Source organism: Phacochoerus africanus, chromosome 8, assembly GCF_016906955.1.
Source record: "Phacochoerus africanus isolate WHEZ1 chromosome 8, ROS_Pafr_v1, whole genome shotgun sequence".
Lineage (NCBI taxonomy): Eukaryota > Metazoa > Chordata > Mammalia > Artiodactyla > Suidae > Phacochoerus > Phacochoerus africanus.
In genome coordinates, this window is record NC_062551.1 from 152,737,881 (window position 1) to 152,758,807 (window position 20,927).

Here is a 20,927-nt window from a genome sequence, read left to right on the forward strand (position 1 = left end):
AACATCAAAGGTGGCCACATAATTCCACAATCCCAGAATCTGGTAAACTACTCTGAGTTTGGTGTATCTAAGTCATGACTGATTTTATAATCTGTCTTCTCAACTTTCGTCCGCCGTAGTCAATCAATAGCTGAATCCTTTCTTTCTTGGAAGTTCCCAGGCTAGGGGTTGAATCGGAGCCAGAACCGCCAGCCTACACCTCAGCCACAGCAATGCCAGATCCAAGTTGCATCTGTGACCTACACTGCAGCTTGAAGCAACACTGAATCCTTAACCCACTGAGTGAGGCCAGGGATCAAACCTGCATTCTCATGGATACTAGTCGGGTTCTTAACTTACAGATACACAAAGGGAACTCCCAGGCTGAGTCCTACCTTAATCTCTCCATCCAATGGCCAGCTGAGTGAAACTCAAGGAACTCAGCTCTCGGTCTGGTCTGCAACAGATTTCAGCGTAACTTAGTCCCAAATCCAGATTGGCCACAGGACTGGCATCATACACATTGAGCCTGAAGAATTTTTACTTTATTTTCCCACACTCCCTAAACCCACCACTCACATACAACACTGTATATAAACCTGCTACGTGAACTCTGCTTTGTTTTGTCATCTGTGTTAATAAGAACTTCTTTCATCATTTCAGATGATAAAGGGGTTACATGATCTCCAGGAAAAAGTATGCCTAGCTTAGAAAAGAATCTCATCATTTTCCCTCACATTTCAAACCTAATTCTCCCCCAACATACTTCTCTTCTTGCTCTCGAGGGGCACCACCAAACCCCCTGACATTGTAGCCAGGAAATCACTGACTCCTTTTGCAGGTTATTCCCAGGTTACCCCTGCCCCCACCCCACCACACGCTCAGTCTTTTTCTGCCCGCCCTGTGCCCTGGGATTATAATCTGACCTCTAAGGCTCTCTAACCCTCTGTCATCTAGTTGGGTTTGCACTAGAGAGATGGAGAGCACTAGAAGCCTTAAAAGAAGAAGGAAAGTAAGGTCAAGAAGGCTCACTTCCTCTGGAGGCGCGTTGGATTAGCTGCATCTCTTGAACTAAGATAATGGATTCTGTCAAGGCAGGCTTTTCCGTGGAATTTATCCTTCTGAGTTCTGGAAACAATTTCTCTCCTTGCCTCTTAAGTAGAGGGATACAACAACCATACTACTATTAGCCACAGGGATTCACGCTGCCTGTATCTTTCTAAAGAGTCCCTTTAAAATTACACTTGGAGTTCCCATCATGGTACGGCGGAAACGAATCCAACTGGGAATCATGAGGTTGCAGGTTCGATCTCTGGCCTCGCTCAGTGGGTTAAGGATCTGGCGTTGCAATGAGCTGTGGTGTAGGTCGCAGACACAACTCAGATCCTGCGTTGCTGTGGCTGTGGCGTAGGACGGCAGCTGTAGCTCTGATTCAGCCTCTGGCCTGGGAACTTCCATAAGCCATGAGTATGACCATAAAAAGCAAATAAATAAATAAATAAAACTAAAATTATACTAATTTGAGGATGGCTTATAATCCTTTCCAATATACTTCCTCCACTATGCCTCTTAAGGAGTAAAAGAGGCTGGGCATCTTGAAATCCCTTCCTCACAACCCCAGATAGTCCCATTTTCAATTTTCTTCAATAATTCCAGCTGAAAAACCCTATTTTTAGCCAAGATGGAGTACAGGCATGATATTTACCCTCCCACTTAAAAAAAAACTAAAATAATGAACAAAATACAGGAAACAAAGTTTCTCCAGACACTGGACATCAGAATTTGGCAACAAAATACACAAAGAGATGGGGAAAAAATTAGGTATCCTGAAATTGCTCAAACTGACTGCCTGGGACCAGGGCACAGGAAGGGGAAATCCACACCAAGTCCTGCAATTCCCCAAGCTGAGGAGACAGAGCTTGGAGTCTACGGAAAACAAAGAGGCTAGAATTCTTGGGGCAAAGTGCAAGACAAGAGAGAGTGGCACAGAAAGGGAATTCCAGAGAACTGCAACAGGTACTTCTCAATTATTCAGTAGAGTAATAATCACTGTATGCATGTGAGGAAACTATCTGAGCCAGAAGCATTCAAAAGGATTGCAGTGAACAATGGACTTCACACAGGCCATGAATAGTGCCTATTCACACTAGGCAGTGGAAAAAAAGCTCATAATTAACAGGGCATTGGGTAGAGTATGCAGAAGAATTTTACCTCAGCAGTGCCAAAGAATTAGCCCTGGTCCTGCTCAACAAAGATTAAAGCAAGAGGCAAAAGAATCAAACTGTTTCCAAATAACTTACAGATGCCCCAAACAAAACTCAAGTATATTTATAGAACATAAAAATATCCAGCATTGAATAAGGTAATATACATAATGTTGGATATTCAATCAAAAATTACCAGGCATGGAAAAAAGTAGGAAAATACCTAAAATGAGAAATATCAAGACATTGACCTAGCATTGACGCATTTGATACAACCACAAAGACATTAAAGAGCTATTATTTCTGAAGTTCATATGTTTAAAAAGGAAACAATGAACTTAAAAGTTCAGACATGAAAGATAAAAAAAAAGACTCATTGTGAAATTCTAGAAATGAAAACTAAAATGTCTGAGATGAAAAACTGACCATATGAGATTAGAAAATGAAGAAAGATCAGTGACCTTCAAGATACAATAATTAAAAACTTTCTAAACTATAACAAAGAAGGGATCAGGAGAAATATTTGAGACAAAATGGCTGTAAATTTTCCAGATTTGGCAAAAACTGTAAAATCCACACATTCAAGAATATCAGTGAATCTCAAGCACAAGAAATATAAAGAAAACTAAACCAAGAAATACCATCATCAAATTATTCAAAATCAATGATAAATAGAAAACCTTAAAAGCAGTCAGGGTAGGAGATGCAGATTACACACAAAAGAATAAACATGGGAATGACAACAGATTTTTTACCAGAAATAGTACAAGCTAAGAAACAGTAGAGCAAGATCTTTGAATGACTAAATGAAAAAAACATTATATCTAGAATTCTTCATCCCGTGAAAAAAAATCTTTCAAAACTGAAGGTGAAATAAAGACTTCTTCAGACCTACCAAAGATGAAAAAATTAATCACCAGCAGAACTGTACCACAATAAGTTGGGGGGAAATGACATTGCATGGAAACCTGGATCCATAAAATGGAAAGAAAAGCATAAAGGTAACTATGTAGGTACATATACAGACTTCTAAATTTTTTTTTTTTTTTTTGCTTTTTAGGGCCGTACCTGCTGCATATGGAAGTTCCCAGGCTAGGGGTTGAATTGGAGCTATAGCTGCTGACCTGGGCCAAAGCCACAGCAATGCTAGATCCAAGCTGTGTCTACAACCTACACCACAGCTCACAGCAATGCTGGATCTTTAACCCACTGAGTGAGGCCTGGGATGGAACCCACATCTTTATGGGTCCTAGTCAGGTGCATTAATTGCTGAGCCCTTAAAGGAAGTCCCTAATAAGTTTCTAAATGTCTTAAAAAGTCATTGACTGCTTAAAACCAAAATAATAGTTATGTATCACGGGGTTTAAATATACGTAGAAGTAAAATGTACAACATAAAATAGCAGTAGCACAAAGGCTAGGAGGCAAGAATCAAAAAAAATATTATTATGTGGTTTTATATATTAAGTGGTATAATATCACATGAAAGTTGAATCTGATAAATTAAAAATATATACTATAAACCTTAAAGCAACCACTAAAGTAGTATGTGAAAAAAGGTTACACCTAATTAGCCAATAAAAAAGGGAAAAATGGAATTAAAAAAAACTAATCCAAAAGAAGGCAGAAAAGAGAGAAAAGAGAACAAAAAAACCATGTGGAACAAATAGAAAAGAAAAAAAAGAGCAAGATGGTATGTTTAAAGCAAACCATATGCATTACATTATGTATAGTCTAAACACCCTAATTAAAAGGCAGAGATTGTCAGGTCTTGCTTTGTTACTCAGTCTAACTATATGCTGCCTACTTATAAGCAGCCCACTTTAAATAAAAGGAGACAAATAGGTTAAAAAGTAAAAGAAGGACAAAGAAATACCATAAAACAGCAATCAAAAGAAAGCTGGAGTTCACTACATTGGTATAACACAAAGTAGATTTGAGGGCAAAAATACTGCCAGGAATAATGATTAAGTACATATCAGAGCAAAGAGTATTATCAGAAATTATAAAATAATGAAAGAGATGATTCACCAAGATGACCTAAAAATCTTCAATATTAAAGCACCTACTAAAAAGCATCAGAATACATAAAGCAAAATATGATAGAAAGGCAAGGAGAAATGCATATGTCTATAGTTATGATAGATTTAAATGTCATTCTTAATAATTGCTAGAATAGGTAGGCAGAAAATCGGCAAGTATGTAATATATAATAGTAGTCAATAAAGCTAACTACTTGACATGTAAAAAGTACTCTACCTAACAAGGGCAGAATACACATTTTTCTTTTTAAGTAACACATAGAACATTTACCAAGACAGACCACATTCTAGGTCATTAAAACAAGCCTCAAAAAGTTAAAAGGAGTCAAGTCATACAAAGTACTTTCTGTGGCTACAAAAGACTTAACACAAAATGCATCCTGGATTTAACGCAGAACGAAAAACAATAAAGCTTCTTTAAAAAAAAAAAATAGGGAGTTCCCGTCGTGGCGCAGTGGTTAATGAATCCGACTAGGAACCATGAGGTTTCGGGTTCAGTCCCTGCCCTTGCTCAGTGGGTTAAGGATCCAGCGTTGCTGTGAGCTGTGGTGTAGGTTGCAGACGCAGCTCGGATCCCGAGTTGCTGTGGCTCTGGCGTAGGCCAGTGGCTACAGCTCCGATTCGACCCCTAGCCTGGGAACCTCCATATGCCTCGGGAGCGGCCCAAAGAAATAGCAAAAAGACAAAAAAAAAAAAATAGGAGAAAATATTTGAGACCTCATGCTAGGCATGATTTCTTAGATACCAAAACCATGATCCATAAACAAATCAAATTATAAAATAGACATCATCAAAATCACAAACTGATAAATTGTGCCATCAAAATTAAGAACTCTGCTTTTCTTTCTTTTTTTTTTTTCATCTTTTTGTCCATTTAGGGACATAGGGAGGTTCCCAGGCTAAGGGTCTAATCCGAGCTATTGTTGCCGGCCAGAGCCACAGCAATGCCAGATCTGACCCATGTCTGCAACCTACACCACAGCTCACGGCAATGCCAGATCCTTAACCCACTGAGCAAGACCAGGGATCGAATCTGCAACCTCATGGTTCCTAGTCTGATTCATTTCCACTGCGCCACGACGGGAACTCCAGAACTCTGCTTTTCGAGAGACACTTTAAGAAAATTTTAAAATGAGCCACAAAATGAGGGAAAATATTTGCAAATCACAGCTATAATAAAGAACTCGTAATGAGAATATATACAAAAGCCTCTCAAAAGTCAATAAGGAAACAGCCCATTTTTTTAAATGGACAAAAGATTTAATAAACACTGCACCCCAGAAGATGTTATATGCAAATAAGCACAGGATAAGAAGCTTGAAATTTCTAAACATTAGGAAGCGCACATTAAAACTCCATGAGAGGATGCCATATTAGAATGGCTAAAATTACAGAGTGACCACACCAGTGGGAGCAATTAGAATCACACAAGTACAGTTTACTGTTTCTTGAAATGTTAAATATACACCTACCATGTGAAAAACTAGCCATTCTACCTCTAAATATTTAACCGAGAGAAATGAAGGCTTATGTCGCTACAAAGACGTTTATATGAATATTCTTATCTGCTTTATTTGTAGTAGCCAAAAAAAACCAGCAAATAATCCAAATGTCCAGCAATAGTTACTAGACAAACTAAAATAAAATAGATAAAAATCCTACGTATGCACACACAACATGGATAAATCTCAAGAGCATTATGCTAAGGAAAAGCCACCGCACATAAGAAATACATATTGTATTACCCCCAGATAAAAATCCTTAAAAGGGCTAAATCATCTATTGTGACAGGAAGCAGCGCACTGGTTCTTGGAGTAGGGGATTACTACAGCCTGGGGGATTAGAAAGGGGTACAAGAAATCTTTTGGTGTTTTAGAAATGTTCTTATATGATGGTGGTTTCATGGATAAATACATGCCAAAACTTCTCAAATTAGACAATTTAAATACATACAGTTTACTGTACATCAAGTATATTTCAATATAGCTGGTGAAAAATATCCCAGTTGGGAATGCCCTTTTTCCCCCATGCTACCTTGATTGCTATATCCTTTCTTCATCCCCTACATTCAATCAGTAATTAATTCCTAACCATTCTATTCTCCTACTCTCTCTTCTGGTCCCATAACCACTACCCAAACCCATCTCTCACCTTCATTATAACAGTCTCTCTCCATTTTTTCACCACTCTAGCTCATTCTCCACCCTGCAGCTAGAATTAATGTTTTAAAACATCAATCTGAAGGAGTTCCCTGGTGGCCCAGTGACTTAAAGGTCCGGCATTGTCACTGCTGTGACTCAGGTCACCACTGTGGTGTGTGTTCGATCCCCGGCCCTAGAACTTCTGCATGCCTCAGGCACAGCCAAAAGAATGAAAAATAGCAAACAAATAAAACATCAATTTGAGCATGTCCAATAGTTCCTGCTTGCTCTGGAGACATATTCATAGTCCTTTAACCTGACTCACCTGACCCTCCCTGATCTGGCCTTTTTACTCTCCCCAACCTCTTTTCCGGTGATTTCTCACCTCACCCTTTCCTGTCCACCTACACTAATCAACGATTCGCCAGGCTTGTAGAGCCTTGCACATACTGTTCTAAGGCAGAAAAAGGAGCACGAGAAATCTTTGGGGGTTTTAGAAATGTTCCTTATGTTGATTTGTGCCCCTTCCCTTTGTCCTTCTCTGGCCCAGTCATACGGGTCATACCACTTGGGTATTATCTCTGAGAAGTCTTCCCTAAAACCCCATATTGGGCCATTTGGATTTCTTTCAACTCCTGAGAATCTTCTGCATACCTTGCACTAACCTCACTATCACATAATCTCCTTCAAAGGACTAGATAGAAGCAGACTGGATAAAAGCTCAAAAGCAAAGACCAAGTCTTATTCACTCTGTTTTCCCAGAGCCTACCACAGGGCCAGGCCCAGAACAATCTCCAAACAGAACAAATGAACAAACACAAGAGCTAGTGTTTCAGTAACCTTTTTTTTTTTTTTTTTTTTAAATAAAGAGGCAGCACCTGAGGCATATGGAAGTTCCCAGGCTAGGAGTCTAATTGGAGCTGTAGCTGCTGGCCTACACCACAGTCACAGCAATGCAGGATCCAAACCACGTCTGCAACTACACCACAGCTCACTGCAATGCCAGATACTTAACCCACTGAGCAAGGCCAGGGATCAAACCCAAGTCCCATGGATACTAGCGGGGTTCATCACCACTGAGCCACAACAGGAACTCCCTCAATGACTTTCTCTTACACCACCTGTGTTGACTCTAAATTCCACCTTATAAAAACATGGGCAGGTGAGAAGCTGAATGATCTCTGTAGAACATTCTCTTTTTTTGTCTGTTTGTCTTTTTAAGGCCGCACTCACGGCATACGGAAGTTCCCAGGGTAGGGGTCTAATCGGAGCTACAGCTGCCAGCCTACGCCAGAGCCATAGCAACACCAGATGCGAGCCCAGTCTGCAAAGCCAGATCCTTAACCCACTGAGAGAGGCCAGAGTTCGAACCCACGACCTCATGGTTCCTAGTCGGATTGGTTTCTGCTGCGCCACTATGGGAACTCCCTGATCTCTGTAGAACATTCTGGTAAAATAATTATTTCAAATCCTTTTGGTTGGGGCTGGGGGTGGGGGGCACGGCGATGGTCCCACTCTGATTGGGAGTTTAAGGGTAAGATTCATTACCACAAGTTGTTTTCAAAACCATCTGGTAATTGACTGTGATTTGAACTAAGTGAAAGGTTAGGGAAAGGGAACCAGATTCCAGGAAAAGACAAGGCCCACAGCAAAAATTAACACAGCTTGGAAAAAGGCCCAGTCTCCTCCCAGTAAACTTCTCAATTTCATCCAGAAAGACACAGATCTCCACTCTCTGGGTTATTCCCTTCTCCCAAAACTTCCAAATCCATCAGGGAGGCTCCCAGTCTCCCTCCCCCTCAAAATCAATGTCCAGGCCCTCTCACCCTCTCTGGTTCCTTAATCATTCTTAGCAAGAGTTCACTGGGCCTCCTCAGCTGGCCCCTCCAAGAGCCAGGCCTGTGGCCACTAGGTCAAAAGCCAAGCACAGGGCCTAATTAACAGGAGACTCCCAGAACACCAGGAGGCAGTCAGCAGGCTGGAAGACCCAGCTGGCAACTTACAAAGCACAATTTCAGGATAGAAGGTGGATCACAGCAAAGAAGAGAAAAGCAAGCAAAACAAAACAAAGCAAAACTACCGTCTAACAGCCAGGAACTAAGAGAAAGCTTGCCTTCTTTCTTATGGATTCAAAAGCATAATCACTTCCTCCTGATATCACTTTAAAAATTAACCTAAGGATGACTGCTTTCCCAAGTCTTGAAAATGACTTGACTCTTTACAAACGAAATTAGTTACAACATGAGAAGTGCTTTAGTGGAAAATAGCCAATGATTAGGGAAATGCCCCATTTTGCATGTTGTTCATCCTTAAAAAGAAAGGAAATTAATAAAAACGGAAAGATACCTCTAGGCCTTTCCTATGCAGTTTAACTATAGACAAAGAGCATTACACCATCTAAATTAAACTGCACCTCAAACATAATCACAAGCTGCGCAAAGCGTTGAAAGCTACAAGCAGCACTAGCCTTAAAAGGCTTTAGGTGGCCAGCCTGGGATTAAAAGGCTCAAAAATGCCTAGGGAAACATTCTAAAATAAGATGTGGGGGGTGGGGAGAGGTGTGATAAAGATAGGAAATTAACCTAGTTAACTGGACAGTGAGGGCAAAGGACCCCAGGTTTTAGAAAGCTCCTAGGCAGTGCTGAGGGTGCAGTCAAGGCTGACCCTTCTCTTGAGTGGCCTGACGCCTCACCCAGGAGTGGACACTGGGGACTCAACAAGAGCCAAAGCGCGACCAGCACTAAGACTTAAGCGGCCAAAGGAGGAAGAGGAGGCGCCGACTGCGGAAAAAGGGAGGGAGGCTTCGGCCCAGCGCTCTCAGGCTAGAGAACCAGCGCGCTGTGAGCCTGAGCAACCGCTAAAGCCCCTGATGCACACGTGGGACCGAGAGGAGGATCACTTACTTGTCCAATCTGAAATTACATTTTTAGTTAACAGGGCTCTGCAGCTTACCGCACGGAGCCGCACCGCGCCTGGGCTGGGCGGTCCGGGAGGCGGCTGTGGCCCCTCCCCTTGCCCCGCCCCCTAAGGCCGCTGCCCCTGTAAAGCGCGCACCGATTGGCTCTTTGAACCAGGCCCCGGATTGGTCGGTGCCTGCCCGCCGTCGCCTCGTGCTGTGCTGCGTAGGCTGGGAGCTAGGTCCGCAGCCTCCGCCCGGATCTTCCGGCTTTCCCGGATTTTCAAAGGCCCAAAGTGGCCGCTGCCCTCTCAGTTTCCTGCTCTGGGGGCTCTTCTCCAAGAACTCGCCCACGCAAACTCTCAGCAGCCTCTGGTGGGTGTGTGTGTCCAATGTGTATCATGTTAACTTCTCAACCATATACTGAGTACCAGAACTCTTGCAGACAAGTGTTAAAATAATTAATAATAATATTTATTGAATACTTACTTTGTGCCAGGTCTTGCTCCTGATACTTCACGTGAATTTATTCATCTAGTTTTGTGACCCAACCCTCTGAAGAGGTGTCAGGATTGTAAATCTGCAAAACAGATGCGTCCCAGCCTTCAAGGCAGTTAGTTACAAGCTGTTGGGTCCCGGACACTCTATCTCACGTAATCTTCACGTCTTTACGTTTCCAGTAAGCTAGGTATCATTTGTCCCTGTTTTGACGCTCTACAGATGCAGAGCGTCAGACACGTTTTTTAGCTTGTTTTGTGATACACAGTAAAAGGAAAGTAGATTCCAACGTGAGCTCTGAGCTGAGCCAGATCTTTTAAAAAGGCAGGTTCCTAGGCTGATGGGACTGAGATATGGAAGATAGTTTAACAAATCCAAACTCTTTATTTTCCTAGAAAAGGAGACTGAGGTGCAATAAAAGGAAGTGGTTTTCAAAGGACACATCGGTTATGAGAGGTAAGCCTAGGTAATAACTGATTTCACTGAACGGGACTCTATGCCATGTGCATGAAAGTCACTCTACTTTCCTCATAACAACCCCAAATGCATGCTTTTATCCTGGTCTTACAGGTGAGGATTCTGGCTCATTGAGGCCAGGGCCACATGATTAATTGCATCTGCTAGAAGTCCTAGTTTGGGGTTGCCAGAGAAAGAAATTTTCCTTTATCCTTGTAGGTTTTTCTGGCTGGTCTAAGAATTGAATTGACATGTTGATTCATGTTAAGACATGTTAATGGGAGAAAATCAAATAATGTTTAACAACTTGTATACATAGGAGAAACCTAGAAAAACAGAGTCTCTCCATAAAACCGTCTTCAGCTAAAGACAAAATAAGGAGGTTAGGGATAGTGGTTTGGGTCTTCAAAGAGGAGGAAGGCAATTCACATAGAGATGGAAAAGCAAATTTTGGTAAACATGTTTGTTGAGTCAAGCAGAGATAGTGGGACACAAAGAGGAATAAAAAACAAAAGAAGACCTTAGGTTTCTCCCAGGCTACCACACCTAGTTCATACTGCAGTTATCTATGATAACTCTTTTCCTGGAAGAGGTCTTCTAACTATTCTTTAAGCAGCTAAGGGGAACATCAGTTTCTTCCTGAGTCTTTTGGACTATGATTGTTTTCAGCTCAAAATAATTCTCATGCCAAAGAGACATTTTGGGGTGGCAAGTTTTGCTCCCCTACAGGATCATTTTTCTTCTACACCATGATCGTTCACCTTCAGTTCCAGCAGATATCCGAAAACCTAACTACGGACTCTTTGGGAATGTGAGATATACTGGGATCTGGTTACTCGGCACCTTTCTGAATCATAGTGTACAAAGGAATAATAATATTAAGACCTACTCATCTTACCTTTACAGAGTATTGAAGAGCAAATGAGGTAATAAATATGGAAATACTTTGTAAAGTGTTAGGTACTGAACACATGTGAGACATGGCTTCCAGAGCGTCCTCAGTGTGTTCTTCAGAAATAGAATAAATGAAATATAGTGGTTGCCTCAGGAAATATGGCAGGAGATCTCATCTTGGCTAGACTTGAATTAATGTGGATTCGCTGCCTGATCTTTATATATATATATCTGTTACTAGGCTTTTTGTATTTGATTTTGGTTTGTTTCCTCTTATTATCATGCTATCATTAGTAGTAATAGCAATAATAGAGAAGTGGCTGGAGCTCCAGCAGCCATCTTGGGCCATGAAAGAGTTTCCGAAATGAAAACCACAGAGAAATACCCAAGGTGCATGGGCTCGAGTTCCTAACACCAGGAAGCACCAAACCAACACCCACTGCCCACTTCCACATCTAAGAAAGAAATATCGGTCTTGTGCAACACACTAATTTTGTGTTTTCTGTCCCGTGGGGCCAAACCTCATTATTTCTGATACGTATACGTTACCTCATGGAAACCCTACAGTACTTCTATAAGGGGATAGATACAGAAACAGACCCAGAGAGTATAAATGACTTGTTCAAAGTCGGCCAAGTGACAGAGACGTGATGCTTTTGCTGATCCTCATTCTCTTTTTTAGTTCTACCCGCTGCCTATTGTGAATGAACGACTCTATTTTTCTTCCATTTGCTTCTTTTCCATTCATTTATTCTAGGAGCTGACAAACTTTTTGTTTTAGAACCAAATAGTAAATATTTTAGACTTTGTGAGTCATACAGTTTCTGTTGCACCTATTCACCTCTGCCTTTATAGGGCAAGAACAGCCATAGATAAAAGGAAATGAGTGGTTGTGACTGTGTTTCACACAGCTTTACAAAAGCAATGGCCCCTGTAGCCCAGTGGGCGTTGGCTGGCCATCCCGTAATTTATTAGATTCTGACATTCCATCACAAAAGTTCATGGCAAATACAGTACACAAGATGGGGGGTGGGCGTTGTGACATTGCAGGCACCCTCACCCTGTTGATCAATACAATATAAAGGCCAATGTGTGACAGTGAGGTCCAGAAGAAAGAAAGATCCCTAAACTGGTAATCACGAGATCCGGGTTGTGAGTTCATGTCTGCCTGACTCAAACCAGATCTATATCGTGAACCAATCTCTCATGCCTCGGTTTTCCTAGATATTGGAAGCAGATAATGCAAATGTTATCCATACCTCCATTTTCCATGGCTACAGGGAGACTAAAATGATATGGTATGCATAATTGTATTTTGAGGAGTTCCCATCATGGTTCAGTGGCTGATGAATCTGACTAGTATCCATGAGGACTTGGGTTCGATCCCTGACCTCACTCAGTGGGTTAAGGATCGGGCATTGCCATGAGCTGTGGTGTGGGTCGCAGATGTGGCTCGATCTGGTGTTGCTGTGGCTGTGGTATAAGCCAGCGGCTACAGCTCTGATTTGACCCCTAGCCTGGGAACCTCCACGTGCCATAAGTGTGGCCCTAAACACACACACACACACACACACACACACACACACCCAAAAGACAAAACACCTGTATTTTGAAAGCTATAAATGTTATCCAACTGTGACTACACTGTTCCACCTTAGGCAGCGCCAGATAGCCTCCTTTGTATCCTTCAGTTCCCTGTCCTTACCTCTTTCATGGAACTCCAAGAACATATCAAATGCCTAGTAGTTTTATTGCATCTGTTTATCCCTGCTCCTCCTCCCCAACTCACCATAAAGTGTTATTGTGTGGCATTGGATTCAAAGACTCATTTATTGGAAAATCTAGACGTCCACTCAGGGTTATTGCCAGGCAGCATGGGGATCACGCAGAGTCATTGTCCAGTAGACAGGTCAGACATTACACCAGTGAATTAGCACATCAGATTTGAGTGAGAAAGAAAGAGCTGGGTTGTGAAACCCTGGAACCAGCTGAACTGGAAGTTTGTGTAATTTCCTTCCTGCTCAGAGACGGTTCCATGCAGCACCAGGAGGCAGAGAGGAGACCTGCTGCTTTCCCTGGTGGCCCCTGGAGGCCCTCCGATATTCTAACTGCATTTTCTGATTCTCTGCTCTTCCTACATTAACACCTGCCCCCTCACCAGAGAGAAGTTTCCCTGAGATTCTTAAGAGTCATGGCACAGAAAAAAGTATGCTTATCCATTTATTCATGAATTCATTTATTCATTCAGACATTTAGGTATTCACTCACAGATTTCTTGAGTGCCTACCATTCTAGGCACTAAAGAGATGATGTTGAGAAGAGCAGGTATTGTCCATGTTGTCGTAAAACTGACAGTCGTGAACAGACATTCAGAAAATCAGCCTGCCAATATATAATGGACGCAATTGCAGTATGAAGGGAAATGAGATACTATGCGAGAAGGAGCGTGATGCAGATTGAGGTCTAACTTAGATTGGTGATTCCGAGGAACCAGGTGCTTTACGTAGTCTCAGGTCTTCAGTAAACTTGTAAAGTGGCCGCTATGATGACCATTGTACAGACAGAGAAACTGAGGCTTAGAGAGACTCGGGGACTGGCCTAAGGCTACACTATTAGTAAGTTCGGAGCAGGCTACACTCTCTGCCACACTGCACAGCCCACCTCCTACCTTGGCACACACTATGCCTCCTTCCACCTGGAGAGCTTCTCTCTCTACATGCTTCCTTTGTTGGGTTCACGGTCTGCCTTCGGTGTCTAGTTGAGGGCCCCCTTCTCTCTGGAACCTCAACACATCTCTTGTTTCCTAAGCTTCTGCAATCATCGTCATGCATTACTCATGTGCTGCTGACCCTGGGACACCTTGTAAAGTTAATGCTCCTTTTTTACATGCTTGCCCTGTTGCCCTTGCTCTCAGTCCTGTGAGCAGCACAAGGTCATTAGAGCAGACAGAGCCGGGTTCTTCTCTGTCCCACTTATTTGCTGAGTGACCTGGAAAACATTGCCTAATCCCTCTACAGTTTCTTTGAAGAAATACATTTATTTCTTGAGCTATATCTTAAAACATGTGCCCTGGTACTGAACAGATGGTAAGTGCTCCATCCTTCTTAGTCTTCTACCCAGTTCCATTCCCTGGATCAGAAGCCTATGGAGGGCAAGCTCCAGGCCTTCTCCTTTACCATCTCAGCAACTAGCACAGTGGTCTGTAGTAATAGGTATATCATCGGCATCTAATTATGGCAGTAACAGCCCTTACCTCCCTCCTGGGTCCTTCACTCCTAGTCAAACTTGTTTTCTTCTGTCTTCCTTTCTTTCTCAACTTAGACTCCTTTAAGCCTCCCCTTAAACTTGATACTCTGGCAGGAACAGGTGCCACTACATGCACAGTCTCTCTCTTCCAAATCCACACTGTCATCTCAGGAAGAAAATAACTGAAATAGTTCACTGGAGACCCAACAGATGGTCAGTAAGGGGAAACCACTGACTGGAAAGGCCATTGAGCTCCCCATCCTCCCTACCACCTAGAGCCATATTTTATAGACTCTCTTCTCTAGGGGATGCCAGCAACTCATTTCCAAAGATGGGGGAATGCTCCAGCTTACTTTATCTCTTGCCCTCTTCCTGCCTGCCTGCCTTCATCTCTTCAGTTACCTAACATCTACTGGATACTAAATAGTTGCTCAGTGCTGCTCCACAGCTGGATGGTATTATACTTAAGCACAGAGAAAGTGCTGGGGGCACCCTATGGTGAGAAAGAGAGAGGGTACAGGTACAAAGGGAAAGGAAAGACTGTGCTAACACTTATTGGACGCTGGATCTGCACCACCATGTGCAGTGTCACAGTGACTCCTCCCACCACCCACGTGAGCAAGTAGGGATTTCTGCTGAAGGAACGGAGACTCACAAAAGCTGAGCAACTTGCCAGAAGTCATCTGTTGAAAGATGCCACAGGCCAAACTGCCGAAGAGGGAGGTTCTGCTGATAAGCTAAAGTTGGAAGAAATGCTTACATTGGATAAAAGGCTTCAAATGAGTGCAGGTCCTAATAATTTCACTGATTTCAACCTGCAGCACCAGTTTTCTCTTACAGGTGTGAACTGCTCACCCACTCCGCAGTTCTAAGACCTCACTGTCCTGACCAGTTTTACACTACCTATGACCTTCTCCCCTGACACGGCCCAGTCACAACCCCACAGCCTCTTGGCCATGAGTCATTTTAACAAAAGTGCAAACTATGCGATGAGCCATGACAACAATGTGCAACCCTAAACTCCAATGAGTGTTTTTCTACAGTGTGGAAACAGGTGGAAGAAGATAGTCCAGGGCAGAGAGATGATGACAAGGCCAAAGAAGGACTGGGAGTCAGCCTGCTGGAAGTTCATGATCAAGGCCTCAGAGGCTGAGTCAGAGGTTGCCCCTGGAGCCTGTACAGTATGTGGACATCAGCTAGAGGAATGCTGCCATGTACTTCTCTAGAATCGTGGCATTTGGAAACCATCAGAGAACACTGGTTTGGGTAGTTTTCAGACTGAATCCTTTGGGAAGGTCCCTGCATAGCAAAGATGAGGGCGAATGGACTCCCAGCCCTTCCAAAATGCCCTCCTCCCCTGCCAAGGTGTTTTCTTCTGCAGGATGCCAGATGAGAGGGCTGATGGAGGCTGGAATCCAGTCCCCACTCTGCTACCCAAGCTCTGTGCCTGTGGAGTGCCCCAGCAGAGAGGGCAACTTTTCCTGATGTGCACAAAGTACAGAATGGGAGAGTGGTAGCTTTGCCCCCTTCCTGCTCCCAACCACACAAACACAAATATATACACACATATAGCCACACAGACATACCCGCAGACTTACACATACATGCGTGTACAGATTTATACAAACCCACAGGCAGACATATGTATGTGTTACATGAAGAACACACAGACACATACGTATACACATGAATACATCATATATACCGCACACTTATAGACACACATAAATGCAAATTAGACCACAATATAATGCCTAGAAATGTAGACACAGTTATACAGACACAGATATAGTCAAGCTGATATAGACCCACAGACATACATACCACACAAATACACATACATACACCCACAGCCTCATAGCCAGATATACACCACACACATATAAACAAACACGTTTATGCATAGACGGACACAACACACAAGCAAACAGAGCATACAGATACACAGACACACACAGATGTGGATACATACACAGGTGGGCACACATACATGGATCTTTAACCAGAACAACTCTGCTGTATCAATTTTACATGATAAAGTCTATTTTTGAAAAAAATTGATAAACATTTCACTACTAAAAAAGAGTTACTTTGCTCTTTTTGAGGATTAACTTTTATTCAGTTGTCAATCAAATATTTGATGACAATATGTTGAAATAAAGAGGTAGTGGGAAAAGGGGAACACTCAGACGTGTTAGTGGCAGGTCTTTCCATGATATGAGTGTTGCAATTCATTGTTTTTATTGTGATGAAAAATGTGTGACTTTCAACACTGCTATATAATGTATAGAAGCAGAACTCCTGTTTTGTTGTTTATACATTTTTAGACACTTACAAATACTGGTGGTCTCCACTGCATCTCCTTCACCTCCCCAAGGCCTCCTGGAGCTATGGAAAGTGATACAGGTATTGAAGGTGAGGGTGAAGCATTAAGGAAAGTACCACACAGGGCTCTTGGTTGGAAGAAATGAAAATGTAACTCAAACTTCAGTAAATTACAAGTAAACCAAAAGGCAATTTATTGCCTCCTATATCTGGGCAGTTCAGAAGGGAGATAAACTTCAGGAAAGGCTAGATCCAGGCATTCAAATAATGTCATTAAGGGTCTTTTATCCTCCATTTTTCATCTCTTAAGTCCCATGTTTACTTCATATTCAAATAAGATCAGTATGTGTGGTTGTAAAGATGGCCAGCAATTGCTTTAGACTTACAATGTCCCTGTAAATCTTGGAACATGAGGGGGAGGGTAATTCCATTCTCCTATTTCAAGAATGCTATCAAGTTTGATTGGCCTGACTTCCGTCAAGTGCCTATTTCTAGGGATGGATATGGAAGAGCTGAGCTTCCCCTGTGTCAGCAGGACTGAATAGCAAGAGCTGGGGATGATTTCTCAAAGAGATGCTAGACAGAAAGGAGAATATATGTTTCTTCTTCCCTACTTCCAAAAACCTTAGTGCCATACTCATAGGTCAGGCTCTGTGCTAGAGGCTGGGGCACAAGATAAAAAAATATTTATATTCTTTCCCTCTAGAAACTCACAGCCTAGTTATAGAAATGGCATGTAAGCAGATAGGACAGGACAAAGCAACAACCACAAAATTTTAAACGTTGATAAACTTCATCAAAAGACGCTATTAAGAAATAAACAGGCATACCACATGGTGGGAAGAAATATTCATAAGACCTATATCCAGGAAAACTTTTTCATCCAGAATATATAAAAATGTAAAGCTAATTTTTTAAATGAGCGTAAAGGCTGAAACAGACACTTCATAAAAGAAGACACGTGAATGGCTAATAAACCCATGAAAAGGGGCTCAACATCTTTAGCTACTAGGGAAATGCAAATTCAAACCACAATGAGAACTACTTCATCATGTCTAGAATGACTGAAATTAATGAGATGGACAATGAACGTGGTAGCTAATGTGGAGCAACAGGAACTCCCCTATGTTCTGGATTGGAATGGACAATGGCGGAACCATTTTCCAAAAAGCATCCATCTATACTGTCACCCAGCAATTCAGTCTTAGGTATCAACCAAGAAATATCATCCATATTTCTAAAAAATATTTGTATGTGGATGTTCATAGAAGCTTTGTTATTTATAGCCCCAAATTAGTAGCAGCACAAATGTCCACTAACATGGGAATGGATAAACAAACTGTGATATAGCCATACAATGGAGTATTAGTCATAAAAAAGAATCAAGTACTGTTTCATGTAATGACATGAATGGACCTTAGAAATTATGTTGAGTGAAAGAAGTTAGGCATAAAGGAGCACATAGTATATGGTTACATTTATGTGAAATCCATCCTAATTAATGACGGGAAAAAATTACCTGGGTTCTCCTGATTGGTGGACGAGTGAAGGTTAAGAGGAAGCCTGTCTATGAAAGCATATGAGAAAACTCTGGAGTGACCAAATGTTCAAAACCTTGCTAGACATGTGGCTTACATGAGCATCTCCTTTTGCAATTATCCATTTCATTACATGGAAATTTTATATCAAGTGAAAAACTAGAGAGTGCTACCAGGTATAGAAGAATCAAGAACAACAGGATGTTGATAATTATGGAATCTGGACGATGGGTACACTGACATCCATTAAGCTATCCTGTTCACTTTGTATATGTGTATAATTTTCCATAAGTTTTTTAAAAGCAAATAAATTTATATCTAACAATACGACGCCTTCTATGAGAGGAACAGGTAGTAAGTGTTGTGAAACCAGAAAACCTGGAGCAATTACCTGCCTGGGGATTTGGGGGTGGGAGCAGAGAGGTGAAAGTGGCTCTTGGAAAAGACTTTTGAGAAGAGAGGACATTTAATTTAGACCTTAAAGGCCAAGAAGATTAAAGCCTTTGGAAATGCCCAGAATGGACAGTGAGCGATTAGAGAAACCTGTGGCACGTCTAGTGACAGAACAGCACTGGCTCACCAGTGATTTGTATTCTTCCAAAATAACCATTTCTTCCACAGGAGTCAGTGGAACAGAATGCTCAAGGCAAAGAAACATAAGTTAGATTTTTCCAATCAGAGTGTCCTTACTAAGTCACAACTCTTTATCTCAGTTTTCTTACCTGTGAGAGGATTCAGCCAAATTATGCTCCAGATCTCTCCAAATGCTTGACAGTTTTCTCTAGTCACAAGTTGGTTGTGATAAAGCAAGGAAGGGTCTGAGAACATCTCATTCCCAGAACTTTCTTACTGCAATATTTCAGGTACTCTAAGACACACATTCTTTTTCTTTTTTCCTTTTTTTTCTTTTTAAGGCGGCACCTGTGGCATGTGGAAGTTCCCAGGCCAGAGGTCAAATTGGAGCTACAGATGGAGCCTACACCTCAGCCACAGCAATGCCAGATCCAGACCTACATGGCAGCTTGTGGCAATGCCAGATCCTTAATGCACATGAGCGAGGCCGGGGATCTAACCTGAATCATCATGGACCCTAGGTCAGGTTCTTAACCCACTGAGCCACAACAGAAACTCCAAGAGGCACATTCTTATTTGACCTTTAACTTCCCAGAAATCAGGGCATGCCTTACAATCAGTGATAACAGATGGCCAGGCTCCAGCAGTGCCATAGTTTTACATTACCTGCCTGGAGGTTCTTGGTTGTTATTCCTGGACAAAATGACTAGACAGCCACAGTTGTTGATGTTTTAGTCAACAAACCACCTGTGTTCCTTTGGAGGAACAAATATGGGTTCTAGTTGTTGCCTGGAACCTTCTATTTGTATCCTCTAGTAGAGTAAGAAAATAGCGCCACAATCAAAACTGGTACATTGGTCCTGGTGGATTGGCAGAAACTTCCCAAGACAGTAGAGTAGCACTCTTTTAAGAAATGCTGCATTCTCCAGCTCTCTCAATGGGTCTGTTTACAATGTGTGGGAAAACACATCAACAACTGAGGAGAAAGTGCTCCAGAAGAGGTGAATCATTTTGAATGTGAAGCCTTACAAATACTTTAACCACTCCATCTTCCTTAAATTTTCCTTTTTACATGTACACAAGGGCAATATGAAATTGGCGTTGAAGCAACCTAAACGTCCATTGACGTTTGAGTGGATGAAGAAGATGCAGTACATATACATAATAGAACAAATCTTAGCCTTAAAAAAGAATGAAATAATACCATTTGTAGCAACATGGATGGACCTAGAGTTTATTGTACTAATTGAAGTAAATCAGAAAGACAAGTGCCATACGATATCGCTTATATATGGAATCTAAGATATAACACAAGTGAACTTATCTTCGAAACAGATTCACAGACGTAGAGAACAGAATTGTGGTTGCCAAGGGGGAGGGGAGGTGGGAAAAAGATTGAGAGTTTGGGATTAGCATTTTCAAATTATTATATGTAAAATTAATAAACAAGAAGGTCCTACTCTGTAGCACAGGGAACTATAGTCATAATTGAAAAAAATTATGAAAAAGAATATGTATACACATACATATGTATAACGGAATCACTGCTGTATAGCAGAAATTAACACAATGCTATAAATCAACTATACTTCAATATTTTTTTTAAAAGAGCAGTTTATGATTTAAAGAACTCTCTAAAGAAGTCTAAAAGATTTTCACTAAAAATATATCTAAATCATGTTTAATTATGTCTACAAGAGATTTTCTTAGTACCAGTAATTTTTCTTTTGCTTTTTGTGGCTGCCCCTGTGGCATATAGAAGTTCCTTGGCCAGGGATTGAATCTGAGCCACAGCTGTGACCCCGGCTGCAGCTATGGCAATGTCAGACCTTTAACCCTCTGCATCAGGCCATGGATTGAACCTGCACCTCCGCAGTGACCTGAGCCACTGTAGTCGGATTCTAAACCCACTGTGTCCCAGCAGGAACTCCTAATAAAATTATAAAAACTTTAAATCATAAGAAAGCATCATTATAGCTTAATTGCCAATGCTTTTTCTTCCTAAGAGATATGTAAATTAGAGGTTCAGGTGGTGGAGCCTAAACTTTGATGAAATATGATACTGAAACTTGATGCCTCCCCCAGTACTTTCTTCCATTTCTCTACACTTTTTCAAGACAATACATAAGGTGTCAT

General features: G+C 41.7%; 2 protein-coding genes across 12 annotated transcripts in view; one reads left to right on the forward strand and one right to left on the reverse strand.

The window, feature by feature from the left end:
* FGGY (FGGY carbohydrate kinase domain containing) overlaps window positions 1–9,377 on the reverse strand; it is a 456,020-nt gene extending 446,643 nt beyond the window's left edge. For 10 of the 11 annotated variants that reach the window (XM_047788880.1, XM_047788885.1, XM_047788882.1 and 7 more), the window contains exon 1: window positions 9,269–9,377. The gene's annotated coding sequence lies outside the window, so the exon portion shown is untranslated. The remainder of the gene's footprint in view (window positions 1–9,268) is intronic. The other variant, XM_047788877.1, reaches the window with a different exon arrangement.
* LOC125133391 (uncharacterized) lies at window positions 7,467–16,397 on the forward strand. The gene is made up of 5 exons (XM_047791505.1): window positions 7,467–7,527; window positions 9,062–9,205; window positions 9,395–9,636; window positions 10,155–10,215; window positions 15,399–16,397. The coding sequence occupies exons 1-5, from the start codon at window positions 7,467–7,469 to the stop codon at window positions 15,506–15,508; spliced, it is 618 nt and encodes a 205-aa protein (XP_047647461.1). The 3' UTR covers window positions 15,509–16,397.
* The last annotated feature ends 4,530 nt before the right edge of the window (window positions 16,398–20,927 follow it).

Bases quoted from the DNA above. Each gene is read 5' to 3' on its own strand.
- LOC125133391 (XM_047791505.1), top strand. From the start codon at position 7,467: ATGACTTTCTCTTACACCACCTGTGTTGACTCTAAATTCCACCTTATA. The intron at 7,528-9,061 runs GTGAGAAGCTGA...CGCCTCACCCAG, and splicing joins CCTTATAAAAACATGGGCAG to GAGTGGACACTGGGGACTCA. The intron at 9,637-10,154 runs GTGGGTGTGTGT...TTATTTTCCTAG, and splicing joins CAAACTCTCAGCAGCCTCTG to AAAAGGAGACTGAGGTGCAA.